Consider the following 20,781-nt stretch of genomic DNA (forward strand, 5'->3'; position numbering starts at 1 on the left):
CACTCAGGAAAAGACAAAACCACAGAAATAGTAAAAAGATCTATGGTTGCCAGGGGATGTGGGACAGATAAATATGTGGAGTACAGTCAAACTATTCTTTATGACACTGTAATGTTGGATTTGTTACTATAAATTTGTCAAAATCCATAGAACTATAAAACACAAAGAGAAAAACTTAATATCAAGTATGGACTTTAGTTATTAATAACGTGTCAATATTGATTCATTCATTGTAACAAGCATATCACACTCATGCAAGATGGTTAAAATAGGGGAAACTGTGTAGGGAAGGGGGGTATATGGGAATTCTCTGTACTGTTGGCTTGATTTTTCTGTAAATCTAAAACTGTTCTAAAAATAAAGTCTATTCATTTTAAAAAACACACACACACTAACCACATGCACTGATTCCTGGTAAAGCAACGAAATTAATGGTGTGACATTTTAGAGGCCTTCTAGACTAGTGGGTAAGAAAATTAGCATCAATTTCACAGTCCAAAGGTTCACTTCTCCACGTTGTAGACATATAACCAAACACCATGCATACTGGTAGCAAATATAGGCTCTAGTGACACACAAATTCACACAAATTCACCATGTTGCTGTGAAAAATCTCCAGTTTTGTTATTTCTGCCCTCTATTTTGACATTTTCTGCAGGTTGCTGGTGCAGGTCCATAGATTTTTATGTCAATTCCTTATGTAAATTAAAGAAAAAGCCCCATGTTTTCTCAGGACCAGATCAATTTAAAAAATGGCTTTCAGTTCCATGTTTCTGGAGGAACATTCTTAGAAATGTAATAAGTTTCTTTTTTTTTCTTTTTCTTTGAGGTGGTGATACAGTCTTGACCTACACTTAAAAGCAAATTTTATACAGATAAGCATTAGAGGTTGAGTCTTTTTCTTTGTCTGAGCCAAAATTTTGCTACCTCCATGTTTATATCCTACAACTGAGTCTGAGTTAGGGAGAGACCCTCACTCTTACAATCTCTACCGCAGGCTGGCTTGTTTGGTCTCCCTTCCCTGAGGTACCGTCTTTTATGACTTTCTCAGGATGCAAATTCACAACCATCGTTCATGCATGCTGAAAAAAAAAAAGAAAAACTCCGAAAGGCAAGCCAGTTATTTGTAAGACACCAACAGTTGTCTGTAAGATTCTACCAAGTGAATGCAAAAGATTCTTGTCTGCACTTTCTCTCAAAATCAAATGGTGGGTAAATAAAACATACCTGACCTCAGCAGCAAAATACATTGAAAATGACATTAGCACGTATTAAAAGGAGGTTAAGAAAATATGTCGGAAGGGTAAGCATCGTGATGCATGCAGTTTAGAAAAAGGAGTACTGTCTTACCAGGGGTAGGTGTGGCCTTCAGATGACCTGTGAGTTTAGCACTGTGGGTAAGTGGGCAAGATGAGGAAGGTGGGGTTGGGTCGAGTTCAGGCTAGGGACAACAACCCCAGCAAGCGGGAGCCAATCTTTCCATACCCAGGGTCTGAGAGGGGTTGGTGGTCTGGTGGAAACATGGCAGAATGGGGGAGGGGAGAGAGTGCTGCGGCACCCCCAGAATCCAGAGTTTCTAGGAAGTGTGATATCTATAGTGTGGTGGAAGGAGACACGTCATCATTTCTCCCTGTGGAACGAGGCCCATCCCTGGGGGAACAGCCCCAGGGGCCAGTGGGGAAGTGGACCATGGGTCAGGAAACAAGGCTAAGCCAGAGAAGGACTGCAGTTTGTGGACCTGAGGGACTCATAACTCACACTCTGGAGACTAGAGATCAGGATTATAACCGCAAGAACACATCCAGAGCAGCTGTCCCAGCTTGCTTGTCTACCCGTGAACAAACACCTCATGAAAGGGCGTGGGCAGAGTTGTAGGAGTGGTGCCAGGGTGTCCATTGGAACTGGTAGTAAATATAGGCTCTAGTGACACACAAATTCACACATTTTTGTGCTTCACATTTATTCCTACCCATTTTTGTATATCAGTAATATTTTCCAACAATACTTTAACATCCATAGCTATAATTGCACCATTTGGAATTTCCACTTTTTTCTTTGCCTTCATTCGTTCAACAAATACTTAACCAGTCCTGATTGAGTACAGGCCCTGGGCTGGTCCTGGGATTCAAGGTGAGTACAAGCAGAGGGTCCTTGCCTTCCCAGAGCCTGCAGGTGAGTGTAAGAAACCTGCACAATCTAATAATGTCAAGGTACTTGCCACCAAGTGATTTTCAACATAAACAACTTCAGTTATGTATCATAATGATTAAATACCATCCTAAGAGCATGAAGTAGATTTACTAGGTCGTATAGGTCACAATTAAGAAAAAATTCCCCAGGCCTGGTCAGTGTGGCTCAGTTGATTGAGCATAATCCTGTGCAGTGAAAAGTCACCGGTTCAATTCCCAGTCAGGGCATGTGATCAGGTTGTGGGCTTGATCCCTGGACAGGGTGTGTGAAGGAGGCAACCAATTGATCTCTCTCTCTCTCTCTCTCTCTCTCTCTCTCTCTCTCTCTCTCTCTCTCTCTCTCTCATCAATAAAGAAAGAAAAAACTCCCCAGGCCATCCATCTCAGGAATGGGCTTCTCCAAGAGATGCGGGTTCTCCTTCACTTTATAATTTATAATGGCCATGGTGTCTGCATGACCGTTAGTCATGGATGGCACGGTAGAGACAACTCACTCACGGGAAGGGTAGACTAAGTGGTCCTGAGTTCTTAATTTAGTAATTCTATATTCTAGCCATTCAGTAAGGTTTACAATACAATACACAAAAGATGGCCTATTAGTGAACAAATAAGACTAAGTAAAATATTTCCAAGATGAATGAAACACATACAGCAGCAAGTTTACAAATTACCAATACACTACCAGCATCAGTGATGGCACTTTCAAAATTCAATAAAGTAAATATCTGATTCCAAGCTTACTACCCTTTCAATCTTTACTGTTCCCTGGGAATGTTAAACCCAAATTCAGAAGATTGTGATCTCTGAATGGAAAGTGGCCTGTTTGCTTAAGGGCATGCACTTACACATTCCAATAAACTGTCATTTCTTTCATAAAGGAAACTGCCATTTCCTTTACAACCTCATAAGAAATAAAATGAGCTAATCTCCCAAATGTAAAAGTTGCTTGAAGAGTTAAGTCCATATGTTTTTTCCTACGTGTGCAGAGGAAAAAATATAATGCATAACAAAACTAGCACATTTTAATAAATGGCAGCATATTTCAAATTTAGGGAAGCATGAAGATGTGTGAAAGCACCTTTTTATGCAAAGTATTTATATAAGAGTATAAGTAAAATGTGCACTACAGAGTAAGATAAAATAGATTGGAGCATACAGAACACATACAATCTGACTAAGCTTGTTTAAAAAACAAAACAAAACAAAACAAAACTGGATCTTTTGAAGCTTCCATTTCACAACAGGGTTAAGGGAGAGGGCATTGCAACCCCCAAGGTTCACTTCCCTGTGGCGTCTTAGTAACCAAAAACAATGCTCATAGACTTCTGAGAACCCTTAAAATATGCATTTATCAACTTGTACTTGTAGTTTTCAAGTGGTGGTGCAGAACCATAGAAGTGTTATTTTTGCAGCTCTCTTTGCATATCTTTATCTAAAATATTGCAAAGGTCCGCTACCACACTGAGCTGTTGCTACTTGAAAGGAATTTTCCAGTAAAACAAGATGTTACATCTCTTACTCTTCAGCGATGTAAGGAATGGCCTCTTTTGAAAAGGACCTTAAATAGCTTTCCTCAAATCGATTTATGATCTAAAACAATCACACATCAGTCTTGTACTGGTTGGCTACCGTTTTAATGTGAGGAGTTGGAACATTTAAGGACAACATTGGCAAACCAATTCGATTTTTGTGTTTTATGGATTGGAGACAAAATATTGCACTTGTCATCTCACTCGAGTTGCATTTTCACTCTGCATGGCCTATTTGCATACAAACAAAAGAGATTATTTTTAAAAGAGGTTTACTTTGTTTTTGTTTTGGTCCTTTGGGATGACTGTGGTAAGCAAGACCGGACCAAACCATTTTCATACCTTGGATTTCACTATTGTATTTATGTCACCCTTCACTTTCTATTCCTCACCACCCACTTCCAATTCATTGGCAGCTAATCTGGGGGTCTACGTCACCTCTTGTCTGAACTACTGTAATAGCCTCCTGGCTGGTTCCCTCTCACTATTCTTTTTTTTTTAAAAACCTTTTTTAAAATCAAATCTATTGGTGTGATATTGGTTAATCCTATATAATAAAAGTCTAATATGCAAATTGTCCCCTAGGGTTATGACATGTGCTGGCCACCAGGGGGTGGTGTGGAACATGGGAGGCATTGGCAACACCGCACTGGCAGCCTGAGGCAGTGGAGGCGCTGCTGGCCTTTATGGGCCCCGACGAGAGTGGGACCTCGGCAGGATAGTGGAGCAGGTGAGTGAGTGCTGCCAGGTCAAGGCAGGTGCAAGTGGGGGTCCGATCACCCCGCTGATTGCCCCACAGCGGCGGTGGGGGGCAGGGCCACTGCCCAGCTCCCAGCACTGAGGGAGCCAAGTAGGGGGCCCAGTCCTGATCGATCGCCCCATAGGCAGGATGGTAGAGCAGGTGAGGGGGCGGCACAAAGGCAAATGCCCGCGGCCCCTCCCCCCCAGCCTGCCGGCCTGATCGGATCCCCACCCATGCATGAATTCATGCACCGGGCCTCTAGCAAAATTATAAAGTTTTCAGGTGTACAATTCTATACTATATCATCTGTATATTGTATTGTATATTTACCACCCCAAGTCAAGTCTCCTTCCCACTCTCACAATTCTTACTACTGCCCTTCATCAAAACAATCAGATTATGAAATATCCTTACTTTAAAGACTTGATCTCTGTTCTTCATACTTCTTACCAGGGTGCCTGCTCTTCAAAGCCTGAATCTAGTTCTTCTCTTCTGCCTCTATCAATCACCCCATATAACTTACCCTCCAGTCATACATGAACTGTTCACTATTCCCTGATTCTCAGACCGTTTTAGACTTTTTGCCTTCTTTGCTTTTGCAGAAGCTATTCCTTCTGCATGAAATGTCTTTCCAGCCTTCTCTGTTTGCAAAACTCTACTATTCCTTTGAGATCCAGATTACTCCTTAGTTCACAGTTGAACACTTCCCAGCCATCCTTCCCTCTCTTTTCACCATATCTGTATCTTTCTCCCTCTTGAATAACAATATTTATTCTTCCATTATAACAGTTTCCTCATTGTGTTAAAAATTCACTGTTCATGCCCTGGCCAGGTGGCTCAGTTGGTTGTAGCATCATCCCATACACCAAAAGGTTGCATGTTTGATTCCCGGTCAGGGCACACACCTAGGTTGCAGGTTTGATCCCCAGTTAGGGTACTTATAGGAGGGAGGCAACTGGTCCATGTTTCTTTCTCACATCGATGTTCCGCCCGCCCCCCCTCCCTGAATCCCTCTCTTTTAAATAAACAACAATAGAAATATGTCCTCAAGTAAAGATTTAAATTTTCTTTAAATACGTTTTTATTGATTTCAGAGAGGAAGGGAGAGAGAGATAGAAACATCAATGATGAGAGAGAATCATTGATCGTCTGCCTCCTGCACGCCCCACACAGGGGATTGAGCCTGCAACCCAGGCATGTGCCCTGACCAGGAATGGAACCATGACCTCCTGGTTCATAGGTCAACATTCAACCACTGAGCCACACCAGCCAAGCAAAAAACAGATATATTTTTAATGTCACTGTTCATATGTCTGTCCTGTCCTGAGTTAAGGGCAGGGAACATCTTTCATTCCCCTTTGCATTCCCTGTACAGTAACAGGTCCAGTAAATTTTATTAAAGTTAATAACTCTGAGCTGATTGCTTATAATTTTAAAAAGTTCTGCTAAGAACTTTAAAGGTATTGGTTTATTTAATCTATATAATAAACATGCAAAGTTTTATAGATGAGGAAGCTGAATGTCAGAGAAGTTAGGCTACTTGCCAAGGGACACACAGCTGGTGATCTCAAGATTTTGGCAGGATATAGAATTGAATCTGTTTGAATTTCTAGCCAGTAATACTATACGACTATCATCAGAATGTCAGACAGATAGCAGCATACTTTTTGGGGGCATAGCTTGGCACTTTTTGAGTAAGCCTCTCCACTCTGCCCCTTACTAATTGTGTGACCTTGGGTAAGTTACTACACCCAATCTAAACCTCAATTTCCTCATTTTACTGTTTAATGGGGGGAAATAACACCTTGTTCACACGGTCATTGTAAAGATTCAGGGACAACGTAAGTAAGGTTCCTAGCCCCATCCCTGCTTATCACAGCAATCATTTATTCCTTCCTATGAGCCATGCACTTCATATTCCTCCATGCATTCACTTAATCTTTACCCTCTGAAAATTTGAAACTATTAAACCTTCTAACAGATGAAGAAGCTGAGGCTTAGATAAATAAGTGACCTGTCCAAAGTTCCTTTAACCTAAGGAAAGTTTTTCCTAAGGTCCCCAGAACTGATGGGACTCTCAGATCAATACTTCAGTGGCGTGTAAAGGAATCACTCTGCCTGTATGTGTGAAAATATAACTAGAGACATTCAAAAGACTGGGCTTGCCCTAACCGGTTTGGCTCAGTGGATAGAGAGTCAGCCTGCGTACTGAAAGGTCCCGGGTTCGATTCTGGTCAAGGGCATGTACCTTGGTTGCAGGCACATCCCCAGTAGGGGGTGTGCAGGAGGCAGCTGATCGATGTTTCTCTCTCATCGATGTTTCTAACTCTCTATCCCTCTCCCTTTCTCTCTATAAAAAAATCAACTATATATATATATATATAAAGACTGGGCTTGATTTTTTTGTTTCTTTTTTCCTCACTAGTTTTCCTGGCAATCATGAATACTTAGCAACTCAGAGAACTCTATTGGAACCAGAATCTTGAGTGAGCCACTAAATGGCCACATTAACTTTGTGGTCTAAATTCTCCATATCCCTCTAATTTTCACCTCTCCATTGAGCCCTCAATCAAGCATCCCCACCCCCAATCCACTTCCTTCCAACCCCAGCTAAAAATCTTGGGACCATGTCCAACCCAGCCGGAAGGGAACAAGATAAATGGCCTCTGCCTTAGGGTCTGGCGGCCTCAGAAACTGTCTTTCTAGGTTCATACTTTCAAACACCCTTAGCTTCTGTACTCCTAGCTCTCACCTGCCTTGCTCCATTTAGTTATTCCTTCCTACATGCTGATTCACCAGTTGTTACCACAAGGCGGCAATTTTCAGCCGTTGTGCCGTGGCAGGCACACTGGTGTGCCGCAGGAATTTTTAGGACATGCAGTACCTGACTATTTAGTCAGGGGCACTGACCTCTTTTCCTTTAGACTGTCAAATAAAAAAAAAAAATAACAACAACCAACACAACAAAAGCCATCTGGTGTGAATGAATCAAAATTATATCTTTTTTTTGTCAGATCAGCAAAAAAGGATGATATGTTTTTTGGTGTGCCGCAGCATTTCAGTACAGTTTATGTGTGCCAGGAGACGGAAAAGGTTGAAAATTGCTGCCGTAAGGGCACATGGGCCCAGTGTTGCTAGGTATTCTGATTTCCCAGAGGAGCTGGGCACCCAAACTTATGTGACTTCTCCAGATTTTTAAAGTACTGATAATTAATTATAAAGTCCTAAAAAAAAAATCATTCTTAAAGACTACTGTCTTGTGTAGTATTTTTGGTTTACCAGCCTTTAGTTTTTAACCTCTTCCCCAGACCAATGGCTCCCTATCATTCAGTTGCCAGAGCTTGTTTTAGACCCTGACCCAACACAGCTCTCTCCAACCTCACACCTTTCCATCCACACACTTTTCTGGCTACCGAGAGTTATCTGTCCCTCCCCTGATCTTCATAATGTATAACATGCTTGTCTAGAGCTTTGGTCTTAGATGGGGGTCTGGAATTCTGGCTCTGCTACCAGCTACGTGACCTGGACAAGTCACTTCACACCTCTAAGATTCCGTTTCCATGTGTGGAAAATGGGGGACAATAATAGTATCTACCCCTTGGAGTTGTGAGGATTAAATGAAATAATATACGATGTAATACAGTATACCAAAATGCCTGCCATATGGTACGAAATGTTAGCTGGGGAGAAATCTCCTTCCTGAGTAGCTTCTAAATAGGATCTCTACCTGATTCATTTTCATTGTCTCAAGATTAAATAAAACTTTATTGAATAAGTTAATAAACAAACAGTCCCAGCCCCCTCTCTTCTAGCCCTGATTCCCTACAGCCTGGAATATAACATATTCCTTAACCACTCCATTCACAATGACCTCCCACTCCTCTAATCCTCTGTTGCACAACACAGGTCAGAGGTAAATGCTGGTGGCCTGGGCCAAATCAACCCATCCGGACAATAAGGCACTATGTATGTAAAAATCAGGAGATTTCACCTATATGTCTACCTTTCTGACTTCCCTTGAAAAATAAGACTGAGGTGTGCTGGACCACACTCCTGCACACAGGACAACAGAGTGGTGATCAGAAGCAATGCTTCAGGTGAGGCTCGTCTGCTGGTGTAATGCGGCACCCACCATTCACACATCATGAGGGTGTAATAACCTACAGGCCTCCTTTATCAAGGGTCTCCGTAGGCACTCTAGGTTTGCCACTCCTGACTCACAGTCTGTACCTCACCACTCGATTACTTTTTAACTTGATTTTATCCTGCTTTGCTGAGTAATGTGAATTCACTGTAGATTTAACAATTTCAAGCAAAGAAAAAACCTTATTTCTGTAATTTTACCAATTTAGAGGCAACCACTATGACTATTTTGACATATTCACTTGCTCTCTTGTTTCTATGCATTATTTTCTTTATAGTTTCATAGCCTTATGTTTCCTTCTGTCATTTTAAAATCATTATCAATTTCATTTTTAATTTACTTCACCACTCACCTATTATGAAAAATTTAGTTAATTCTTATTTTCATTATATTAAATAATGTTGTAATGAACATTTTTGTGCACACATATATTTCCATATCTATTATTATTTTATCATCTAAATCCCTAAATGTGAAATTATTAGAGCAAGAGGAATGAGCATTTTTTACAAAGAAAAATGGTAGTTTATATATCTTCTGGAATTAGAAATGCAAATTTAAATACATTACCCATGATGACTAATGAGCAAACATCTATATATATAAAAGCCCAAGTGAGCCAACCACCAAATGACCGAACAATGTTCTACCAGTTGCTATGACGCGCACTGACCTCCAAGGAGCAGACGCTGAATGCAGGAGCTGCCCCCCTGGTGGTCAGTGCACTCCCACAGCCAACCTCCTGTGGCCGGCCAACCTCCCGCGGCCCCCACCGGCTGGCCCTGATCGCCTTGATCACTATCCAGGCCAAAGGACCCCATCCATGCATGAATTCGTGCACCAGGCCTCTAGTGTCTTTATAAATTAAAAGCAGACATAATAGGCATGAGTTATTTAAAGTTCAGAACATATGCACATGATTACAAATTATAGAACAGGATTTTATTTTAAGTTTTTGGCATCCTACCTTTACATAAAATATATTTTAGGTGGCTTTCACATTATTCACCTTCATTGTCTATAATTAGGAGTTATGGCAACTTCTAGATTATAGGTAAAAATCTGTTTGCTAGAACTGAATCAGAAAAGGCAGAGCTAAAGAAAATGGAGTCTTAACTTAAAATATAGGAATCCAAAATTAAGAGGTGTTGGTGAGGATGTGGAGAAAAGGGAACCCTTGTGAACTACTGGTGGAAATGCTGATTGGTGCAACCACTATAGAAAACAGTATGGAGGGTCCTCAAAAAATTAAAAATGGAACTGCCTTATGACCCAGTGATTCTACTTCTAAGTATATAGTCAAATAAATCCAAAACACTAATTTGAAATATCATACGCACCCCTATATTCATTACAGCATTATTTACAACTAGGGGCCTGGTGCACGAAATTCGTGCACTGGGGAGGGGTCCCTCAGCCCAGCCTGCCCCCTCTCACATACTGGGAGCCCTCAGAGGATGTCCTACTGATGGCTTTGGCCTGCTCCTGTTTGGAGTGGTCCTAAGCCGCCTCCCTTTGTGGGAGGCGACCAGGCTGATTAGGGGAAGGTGCCAGCCCCATCACCCCGCTGCTGCAGCCACTGCCAGTCACCGCAGCCACCAAGGTATTTTCATCAACACAGACTCCAGTCCCTTCACCATGAAAAAATGACAACTTTCTTTAAGTATTTTCAAGATGTGTCTTTCATAGAATATGACATTTCTTTATTTTTCTTTTTATCCTCACCTGAGGATATGTTTCCCTTGATTTTTCCCCCTTTCCTCCGATCCCAGGCTCGGCCCCTTCCCAAGCCTAAAGCCTCTGCCCAATGGCCGGCTGGGAGTGACCCGGGTGCCGAGGAGGTTCCTGGGACCTAGGTATGTATGCAAATTAACTGCCATCTTTGTTGGGTTAATTTACATACTCACTTTGATTGGCTGTGGGTATAGCGGAGGTATGGTCAATTTACATGTTTCTCTATTATTAGGTAAGATAGCCAAGATATGGAAGCAACCCAAGTGCCTACCAATAGACAAATATATACTAGTATGAAGGTGATACATATATACAATGGAATATTACTCAGCCATAACAAAGAATGAAATCTTACCATTTGTGACAGCATGGATGGACCTGGAGGATATTTTGCTAAGTGAAGTAACTCAGTCATAGAAAGACAAATACTATATGATTTCACTTATATATGAAATCTAAAGAACAAAATAAATGAACAAACAAAACCAAAACAGGCTAATAGACACAGAAAACAGACTGTTTGCCAGAGGGGAGGGGGCATTGAAGGTCTAGGTGAAAAAGATGAAGAAATTAAGAACTACAAATTGGTAGTTACAGAATACTGGGGATGTAAAGTACAACGTAGGAAATAGTCAACAATATTGTAATAGCTATGTATGGTATCAGTTGGGTGTGGCAATATCAGGGGGAACACTTTGTAAAGTATAGATTATCTAATCAGTATGCTGTATACCTGAAACTAATACAAAACAATACTGAGTGCAAACTATATTTGAAAAATAAAGTTGAAAAGAAAGAATAGATTTTAAAGAAAAGAATGTGAAGCCTAAAATATTTTATTTCCACAAGCTTTTACATCTATTATAAATTCATATAACCCTCATAACACTGGTAAGTACTCATAGCCACATTTTACGGATGGGGGCACTGATATTCAGGGAACTGAGTAGCTTCCCCAAGGTGATACCACTAGAAATATAAAACTACTTATTATTTGACAGAAGCCTGACTGACTCAAAACTCTGGCACTTATTCAAGACACAATGCTGCCTACAGACAAATAGAACAGCTACCTTTGTGTTCCTGTGGAACCTCACACACTTCACTGTCATAAAAAAAAATCATCACAGTTGCTATATTTACCACTAACCTGAGCTCCTTGAGGAGAGAAATCATATTTACTCATCTTTGGTGTATTTCTAATGTGTGGCACAGTGCCTAGAACAAAGGTGCTGAATGAACTGGAAACACTAAACCATAGAGAAATAGGCAGTGGGCAGAATGGGAGTTTGCTTGTACAGATGCTTCTCAACTTACGATGGGGTTATTTTCTTATTTTTTACTAGGGTCCCTCAGCCTGGCCTGTGCCCTCTTGCAATCTGGGACCCCTCAGGGGATGTCGGACTACCAGTTTTCGCCCAATCCCCACAGGCCAGGCCAAGGGACCCCACCGGTGCATGAATCTGTGCACCAGGTCTCTAGTATGCATATAAGATCTTTGGTTAATCGCTTTCCGCACTCCCTCTTCCCCTCCTCCCTCTGAGATTCATCAGTCTGTTCCATGTTTCCATGCCTGTGCATTGAACGTCTGCCCCCTGGTGGTCAGTGTGCGTCATAGCTTCCAGTTGACCGGTCGAACAGTCGAATGGTCGAACGGTCACTTAGGCTTTTATATATATAGATAGATTCTAGCCATTCTGATAGGTGTGTAGTGATAGCTCACTGTGGTTTTAGTTTTAATTTTCATAATGGCTAATGACATTGAACATCCTGTCATGTACTTACTTGTCACCTGTACTTACATATCCTCTTTGGGGAAGTGTCTTTTTATATCTTTAGCCCATTTTTTAATTGGATCATTCATTTGTTTGTTTACTATTTAATTTGATAAGTAAAAATATCTAATTGGTATTTTTGACTTGGTGTTTCTTTAATATCTAATGAGAATGAATGTTTTTGTCATTTATATTTATTTTTTTAATCACAGTTATTAACTGCACTGGATTGCTTTTGTCATTTTATTTTATTTTTTAAAATATATTTTTATTTATTTCAGAGAGGAAGAGAGAGGGAGAGAGAGATAGAAACATCAATGATAAGAAAGAATCATTGATTGGCCACCTCCTGCATGCCCCCCACTGGGGATCAAGCCCACAACTCAAGCATGTGCCCTTAACTGGAATCAAACCCGGGACCCTTCTGTCTGTAGGCTGACACTCTATCCACTGAGCCAAATCAGGTAGGGCATTTTTGTCATTTTATAATTGTTTTATATTCCCAGTTAGACTATTAAAACTACATGTTGGCTATTTATTCACAGTGCCTTAGAACTATCAAGTTCTTGATAAAGATTTATTCTTTAGTTGGTTGAAAATATTTATAAGATGGGCGTGATGATCTAGATTTATCTTTTGGGTAGTTATTTACTTAAGGTTTTACTCCATGGGAATTTCTGACTGGTAGTGACTGGTTTACTTCATTCTTTTTATTATTATTCAGTCTTTTATTAGATTATTTTTTTAGTCAAATCTGATGAATTTGATTCCCTAATATAGAACTGTGACATTGGGTTATTTGGCCAATCAAATCCTTGAGACTACGGAAAGAAAATTTAAGACTCATTTTGAGTTCAAAGCTTTCTAAGGAAGTGCTTTGATACTTCTCCATTCCAAGTCTATGGGTGTTTTTTTTCTCCTGCTTATTGAAATAAATGATAGGTGATCCCCAAAATTTCAGTCAAACTTGTTTTCTTCTTTTCATCACCAAATTCACCATGGGTTTCATCTTTGAGAAGCCTTGAATAATAACTTTCTATGGCTTAACAAAACAGAGTGGAATCTGTGTTTGTACCAAAATCCCAACATGTAAAATGACAACTACAAAAATCATTTTCTTCCTGAAATCCTTCCCAAACCAGTTTTGAGTGGAATAAGAAGTATTGACTTTTCTCTCCCGTGTTTAGCTGTTAAGTTAGAGGATACTCCAGGTTCGGCTGACTCAACTCAAGTTGTTTCCATGTGGCTCTTTATGGACCGTAGAGGCGAGTCTGGTCCAGTGAGGAGGTCCCCTTTCATCACCAAATGCTTTGCAGCAGTGGTCTGTGTGCTGCCTCCACGTTCTCAGCTCTCTGAGGTCTACTCCTACTTAACTGGGCGCATTCTACAAAGGTCACTGAAGGCCTCAGGATTGACATTTTCAGTCATTCTCCTACTTCGCCTTTCTGCAGAATTTGATCCTGTGACTACCCTCTGCTTGGTGAAACATTTTTCTCCTCTTCGCTTAGGTAACCTAATCTTTTTGGACACTCCCCCTCCCACATCTGAGACATGTATTCAGTTTCTTTCTCTGGCTGTGTGCACTCTTATTAAGGTGTTATGTGCATTTACCAAATGTATTAGTTTATTAGGGATAGTGGTTGAAAGGGGGCATTGTAATAAATCTAACTGAGAGTAACCTCACAGAGTGATCTGATAAAAAAAAAAAATCCTAACTGGACAGGTCCTGGGAATATAACTTCTTTAGTTAAAGGTTTATCTTTGCCTTGACCAAGCCCTGTCCATTGTTTTTGTGCATCTGTGTTAATACACCATTGAAATGCTTCTTTTTCAGACCCCTCAGAAGGTGGTCTCTTTCAAGAGAGCACATAATCTTGTTAACTACCCTGCCATTCAATCCCTGCCTTGCTTTCTTTCACCTTCATGAAATCTTCCCTATATTACTTTCTTAATTCCAAATCCATAAAAGAAACTGCAAAACTGTCACTCTTCAGAGCATTTGTGATCTTGCTTCCCAGCAATTGTCATCAGTTTGGATCAAATAAACTCTTAGAAAAATTCTCTACGGGTTTAGACATTCTTATGTTGACAGGGTGTAGTAAACAAAGTACCATAAACTGAGTAGCTTAAACAACAAAAATGTATTGTCTCATAGTTCTGGAAGTCAGAGCTCCAGAATAAAGATATTGGGGGGTGCTGATTCCTCCCGAGGACTGTGAGGGAGGGATCTGTTCCAAGGAAGGATCTTTCCTTGGCTTGTAGATGGCCCTCTTCTCCATGTCTGTTCACATCATCTCTCTATCTGTGTTTCTGCATCCAAATTTCTTCTTTATAAACCACCCATCATTTTGGATTAGGGCCTACCCTAATGACCTCATTTTAACTTGATTATCTCCAAACATGATCCTATCCTGAGGTACTGATAGTTAAGACTCAACATATGAATTTTGAGGGGACACAATTCAACCTAACACTGAGTTCCTAGAGTCACTTTTTCTATTGTATCTCATGTGCTCAATGTAGAAGTTTGGTAAATATGTTTTGTCTTTCCATGGACACATCCTCCTCTTTCTTGCATCTCTCTCCTGCTTTGTTCCAATCTATAGTCTCTCCTTGGAATTTATTTTGGACTCTTCATCCTCATCTACCTCCTTAAATGTCAAAGTTTTATAGGTTCCATCCTTGGCTTCTTCTCACTTTACCAACTCTCCCTAGTGATCTCACCCACAACAGGAATTTCAATTATCAGCTGTACTTATGCTAAAGACTCTTAATGTCTACTCCAGCCCATACCTCTTTCTTGAGTTTTGCCTGTATATCCACTTGTCTACTATTCAGCGGCTCAACATGATCTCAAATTCAGTATATTAAAAAATGACTCAACTTCTGCCCTCTCTTTCCCCCAGCCCAAACCCAACCCACTTCCTATATATCCCCTATTTTGGGGGGAAGGATGCCACCGTGTATTTAGATCTCTTCTTCCAAGCTCCACATCTGTCAAAACCAAAATCCTGTCAACTGTAGTTCTTAAAAATCTTTTAAATGCATCCTCGCCTCTCTGGTCCCACCATAAGTACCCTGGTTTCATGTCCCTAACACCTGTCCTTGAATTATTACAATCGTTTTCTAAATGATCTCCTTGTCATCTCAAATCAGTTCTGCACTCTGCTGCCAGAGGAATTTTTAAAGCAACTTTTATCGTTATTTCTGCTTGTTTCCGTATGACTGTTCAAACTTAGGCTATGACTTTAGGATAATCATGACTGGATGCCTGGGCTCTGGAGGCTCCTTGTCCCGGTCCCTCCCAGTTTCTACCTCAACCTCTTTTATTACTATCTGTAAGGCATCTTCTTGTAGCTATGCTTGCAATTCCATCATGCACCCTGTCTATTTAATCACCCAGACCTTGGATCTTTAAACCAATGTGACACCCTTCCCCATGAAGCCCACAGCTGATGGTCTATAAAAAAGATGCGTTCTCTCTTCCCTCCTACACTAGCTCTTTGCTCCAGGATTTATCTCTGTGCCTAACCTGGTTCTTAGCTTCCTTAGCTGCACCCTCCTCTCCAGCATTTGGTTTCCCATTGTGATCAGAGTCATTCCCTTGAAGTGGCTGGCCTTGTACTTAGGCTCTGCCTGTTTCTGGTCAGCTCCCCTTGCAGCCAAGCCTGGGGCTGTCCTGACGGGCTCAGAGGGTATTAACCACCTGCTTGTAACAACCTTCCTATTGCCATCATATTGCCATCGATAGTTGTATAATCTTGGGCAAATCACTTTTTCTCTATTTCTAAATCCTAACAGTAATAGTAGTAAAGACAACTAATAATAATTACTGAGTAATTATCAGAACAAGGTTTTAAGCACTTTACATGGATTATCACATTAAAATCTCATAACCACCTTATAACAAGTCACAATTATCCCTATTATAAACATAAAAAACTGAGGATTACAATTATTAAGTAACTTTTCGAATGTCATACAGCTAGAAAGTGGGAGAAGCTGGAATTCAAACCCTAGCACTCATGTTCCAAAGTATAGCCACTTAACCACTACACTCTTCTTTCTCCCAACATGCAGCTCACTCTAGAGCAGAGGTTCTCAACCTTTCTAATGCCGCGACCCTTTAATATGGTTCCGATGTGTTTTCCGATGGTCTTAGGCAACCCTGCTATCGGTTCTCAACCTGTGGGTTAGACAGACAAGCAGGGTCATAATGTAAAACACAGATATTTACATTATGATTCATTAACAGTAGCAAAATTACAGTTATGAAGTAGCAACGAAATTAATTTTATGGTTGGGGGTCACCACAACATGAGGAACCGTATTAAAGGGTCGCGGCATTAGAAAGGTTGAGAACCACTGCTCTAGAGCCATGCCATCACATCCGTAAAATAAGGAAAAGAGAGCTCTAGTGTCTTCTACAAAGAACGTTCTATGAAAACAAGCCTATTAGGATCTAGTGAATTATGGGTAAAGTTGGTATATTTGAGGAAGAGTCGAGATTCAAAAAATTAAGCACGAAGGGCCAAAGCCCTTACAATGAAATTTTACAAATTATGAGTTGTTGGTTTCTTTTTCTTAGATATTTAAATTTATTTTTCTGCATGCAGATATAATCCAAGTTTAAAAACACAAAGTAGGAAATCAAAATTATCTATATTTCTGATTAATGCTGTGTGTATACAGGTAACATGTATGTAATAAACATAGTAGCACTATACATTCTGATTTTTTTGTTCCTAGGCTAAACATATCAAAAATTGTTCTACAGTAGGCCCTAGCTGGTTTGGCTCAATGGATAGAGCATCAGCCTGCGGACTGAAAGGTCCCAGGTTCCATTCCAGCCAAGGACACATGCCTGGGTTGCAGGATCGATCCCCAGTAGGGGGTGTGAAAGAGGCAGCCAATCAATGATTCTCTCTCATCATTGATGTTTCTATCTCTCTCTCCTTCTCCCTTCTTCTCTAAAATCAATAAAATATATTTTAAAAAATTTTTCTACAATAGAATTTTTAATGATTGTATGGTATATATGGATATTTCTTACTTAACTAGTTGCCTATGTTCACACACTTATTTCCAAGACTTTCCCTATTAGAAACAATGGCAAGAAAAATATTCATGTCCTAAAATTTTACAGACATTTATGATTATGTCCTTACAATAAATTCCTAAAAGTTAAACTGGTTGGCTAAAGGAAATACACACCTTAAGGGCTTTTGATATGTATCAACAGATTATTGTCCAGAAAGATATCACCATCGTCTGGTAATAAGGACATAAATGTTCCTCCCTCCTGAGAAGCACGCCACTCTGATAAAAGAAAAATAGTATTTCATTGTTTTAATTTGTTATTTCTTTTATTTCAGATAAGACTAAACATTATTTATTGGTCATTTATATTCTAAAATTTCCTGTGCATTATCAATTTTCAAGCACTTTGAAACAAAGAGAATCTAGACAGTGGCCTATGGTTCTATAGACATCTACAAGCAGTGTTAACACAATTAAGTGGTACCACTTCTGTGGCTCCATAAAAATTATAAATTCTGAAAGTATTTTTCATACATGTGTAACGTTTCAAAATTCCACTGGAGGGAAAAGGAATCTTTACTTGGAAATTAAATTCCAATCTTCTGAAATAAAAGGAGCAAAGCCGTTTTCCAAACCAGTAAGCACTGGGTAGATGAGGGTTACTTAGATTTTCAAAGACCAGTAGTAAATAACAATTGACCCCAGCTGCCACGATCCAAGAAAAGGGAGGTGTGACCCCTTCCAGTAAGTCATAGCCATAGGGGACTGCCAGGGCATGGAGAAACCCTGTGGTGTACAGCCAACCAGCAAGAACGGTTTTAGCCCTAACCCTTATGAGCGGTGTGAGCTTTAGCCTCTTCAGCCAGATAGCTCATTCATCAAACATGGTGATGATAGTATTTGCCTGAGAATCAGTGCAAAGATTAAAATTCAGTGAAATAACAGTAAAGTACACAGCACATCAAGCATGTTCAATGCCAAGTAGCTAATTGAATTACTCTGCTTTTTTCCATCACCTCACCCTACTCAGAATCTCCCATGGTTTATTTGTGACTCATTATCTGGGTTCTGTATTTTCTTTTTATACCTCTTCTTCCTCTTCCTTTTCCTTAGCCTGTCCCTTTCTACCTTCTCTGTCGCATTAACTCAGCCCCCTGCCAAACTGACGTTGTTATACACAAAATTTCTATTAGTCATGCTTATGCAGACATTTTAAAATTTCATGATTCTTAAAGTCAACAACTGCAACATTGAAATATTTGAAAAAGAAATTTACAAACTAACATTAACCACTTAAAAAAACCAACAAGCAATAACAATTTGAGCATCTCAATAATTCCCTCCTTCAAGTGGCAGTCAAAATGTCTTTGATAGAAAATGTTTAAAAAGCTTCCCTGTCTTGGAACTCTGGAATCAACCTAGAGTGGATACTCCAAGAAGGGAAGAATGGCTTTGGGACTTTAGCTAATGTTTCATAGCATAGAGTCTATTAGCATCTTGGGCAGGAAAGAAAGAAAACAGCACCTTAACCTCAGCCTGCTGCTGAAGTCACTTCATTAAAAATTGCCTTTCATAAATAATCCTATATAATAAAGAGCTAATATGCTTATTAGAAAGAACAGCAGAACAACAGTCCAGAGGACCTTCTGGACGACCTTCTGGACGAACCCGGGGCTGCGAGGGCCGAGCCCCTTGTACGAATTTCGTGCATCGGGCCTCTAGTAAGGAAATAATAATAAAAGAAGAAGAAGGATCACTTACCATCTGAGAGCCATCTTGGCTGTGTTCACCGATGGGCTAACGTCTGGGAATGATCCCGCTTGTCCGTCTGTGTGTGCTAGTCTGCGTTGTAGTGGAAGGAGGAGCAACCCCTTCCACTCCTGTGACTTTCTCAATGACTGTATACCCCGTAACTTTCTTTAACAAAAGCTGTTCCTCTTTTCTGTTTTGTCAGATTTTGCTGACACTTGTGGAAGAAATTTAACCCTTTCCTTGCATTTGAATTCATTGACCTTATCTAAATATATGTTTAAAAAATAATTAGTGGCTTGAATTCCAGATACAACATGGAAAGAGGAAGACTAAAAATCCCCCCTCTTGAATTTCCCTAAAAAAACAAACAAACTAGAAAATAAAATAATTAAAAAGAGGAGGGGGAAAATATCTTCATAAAATAGAATCAAAGAAAATTCTATAGGTTTTGGTAAGACAATAAAGGCGACTTATTATGCATCTGGACTGGGAGTGAGCAGCTTTCCCCCTGCTGATTTGCACCACTGAGATGATGGAGGATTTTAATGAACTTTGAGGGCAAGGGTGTGTCCTCCTGTGAGAGCTGCACAACCAAGAATGGCAACAAAAGCTACTGCTTTTATTATTTCTTTCCTACTATAACCAAAGATAAAAATGGTCAAATAGAAGATTCCTCAAATAGAGGCCTTAAGAAAAAGCAGTATCCTAAAATTAAGAGATGTACTTGTAAGAGAAACATAAAATTCATGAAGCAGAGACTATTACCAGAAAAAAAGAAATCTCCACATATGAACTAAAAAGGGCACTATTATGGAACTCAAGGGTTTGTCAAAACATTTATGAAGATACATTTTTACTTAGATAATTATTGTGAAAATTCTAAATTCCAAAGACAAAAATGGCTAAAAACAAAATTTAAAAGTAGGATGACTACAGAGAAAGATAAGCTTGGCTTTTACTCAACCCTAAATATCAGAAAAACATGAAACAATATCTATGGAGGGTTTTTTTTTAATCCTCACCCAAGGATATGTTTTTATTAATTTGAGAGAGAGAGAGAGAGAAACATAGATGTGAGAAAGAAACATAGATTGGTTGCCTCCTGTACTTGCCCTGAACGGGGATAGAACCTGCAACCTTGGTATGTGCCCTGACTGGGAATCAAACCCGCCAACTGACCCACCTGGCCAGGACTCTATAAAGTTTTAGAGGTAGAACATTCTCTATCCAGATAAGATTCCAGTTAAATGTAAAGTCAATAGAAATGTATTACCAAGGAGACATATGAATTTGGAGGCACACAATTCAGTCCTCAACAAATACTTTTAGTATCTATTAAGGCTCTTTGTTTATTTCTTTTCTTTTTTTTTTTCAAAATCTTCTAAAGTCATAGTTATTATTCTTTCTGCTTAAATTCTGGAGTAATTTTTTAATTTAAAAATAAATCCTCCTTTAAGTATTTTAAGAAGTTACCAGTAAATTTTATAATTGTGCTGTTTTCATCATCTATTTTACTTTTACACAAGCTATATATAAGACAACACATTGTTATTACTTGGCTTTAAACAGTTATCCTTTAGCACATTTAAATCTAAAGAAAAATAGATTTTTATTTTCATTTATTCCATTTCATTTACTCCATTATTCCATTTTAATTTTTGTGTATATCCAATTTTCAAATCTATTTCATATTCTTTGTGCCTAAAGTTCCTCTCCCTCCCCAGCTTTATGGAGATATAATTGACATACAACATTGCATAAGTTCAAGGTGTACAATGTGTGATTATTTGATACTAGAGGCCCAGTACATGAAATTTATGCACTCGGGGGGGGGGGAGGGGCATCCCTCAGCCCAGCATGCACCCTCTTGCAGTCC

General features: G+C 39.7%; 1 protein-coding gene across 2 annotated transcripts in view; it reads right to left on the reverse strand.

Moving 5' to 3' along the window:
- Window positions 1–19,030, reverse strand: part of CD86 (CD86 molecule) — an 89,228-nt gene extending 70,198 nt beyond the window's left edge. Inside the window, exons 1-2 of one of the 2 annotated variants that reach the window (XM_054713937.1) lie at window positions 18,915–18,956; window positions 17,328–17,432 (exon numbers count right to left, since the gene is read on the reverse strand). Coding sequence is in view for 1 of the 2 variants with exons in the window: in XM_054713935.1 (XP_054569910.1) it covers window positions 18,915–18,928 (14 nt within the window). In the remaining variant the exon portion in view is untranslated. Of the gene's footprint in view, window positions 1–17,327; window positions 17,433–18,914 lie in introns of both variants that reach the window. The other variant, XM_054713935.1, reaches the window with a different exon arrangement.
- Window positions 19,031–20,781: the final 1,751 nt, after the last annotated feature.

Source organism: Eptesicus fuscus, chromosome 3 (assembly GCF_027574615.1).
Source record: "Eptesicus fuscus isolate TK198812 chromosome 3, DD_ASM_mEF_20220401, whole genome shotgun sequence".
In the NCBI taxonomy this organism is placed as follows: domain Eukaryota; kingdom Metazoa; phylum Chordata; class Mammalia; order Chiroptera; family Vespertilionidae; genus Eptesicus; species Eptesicus fuscus.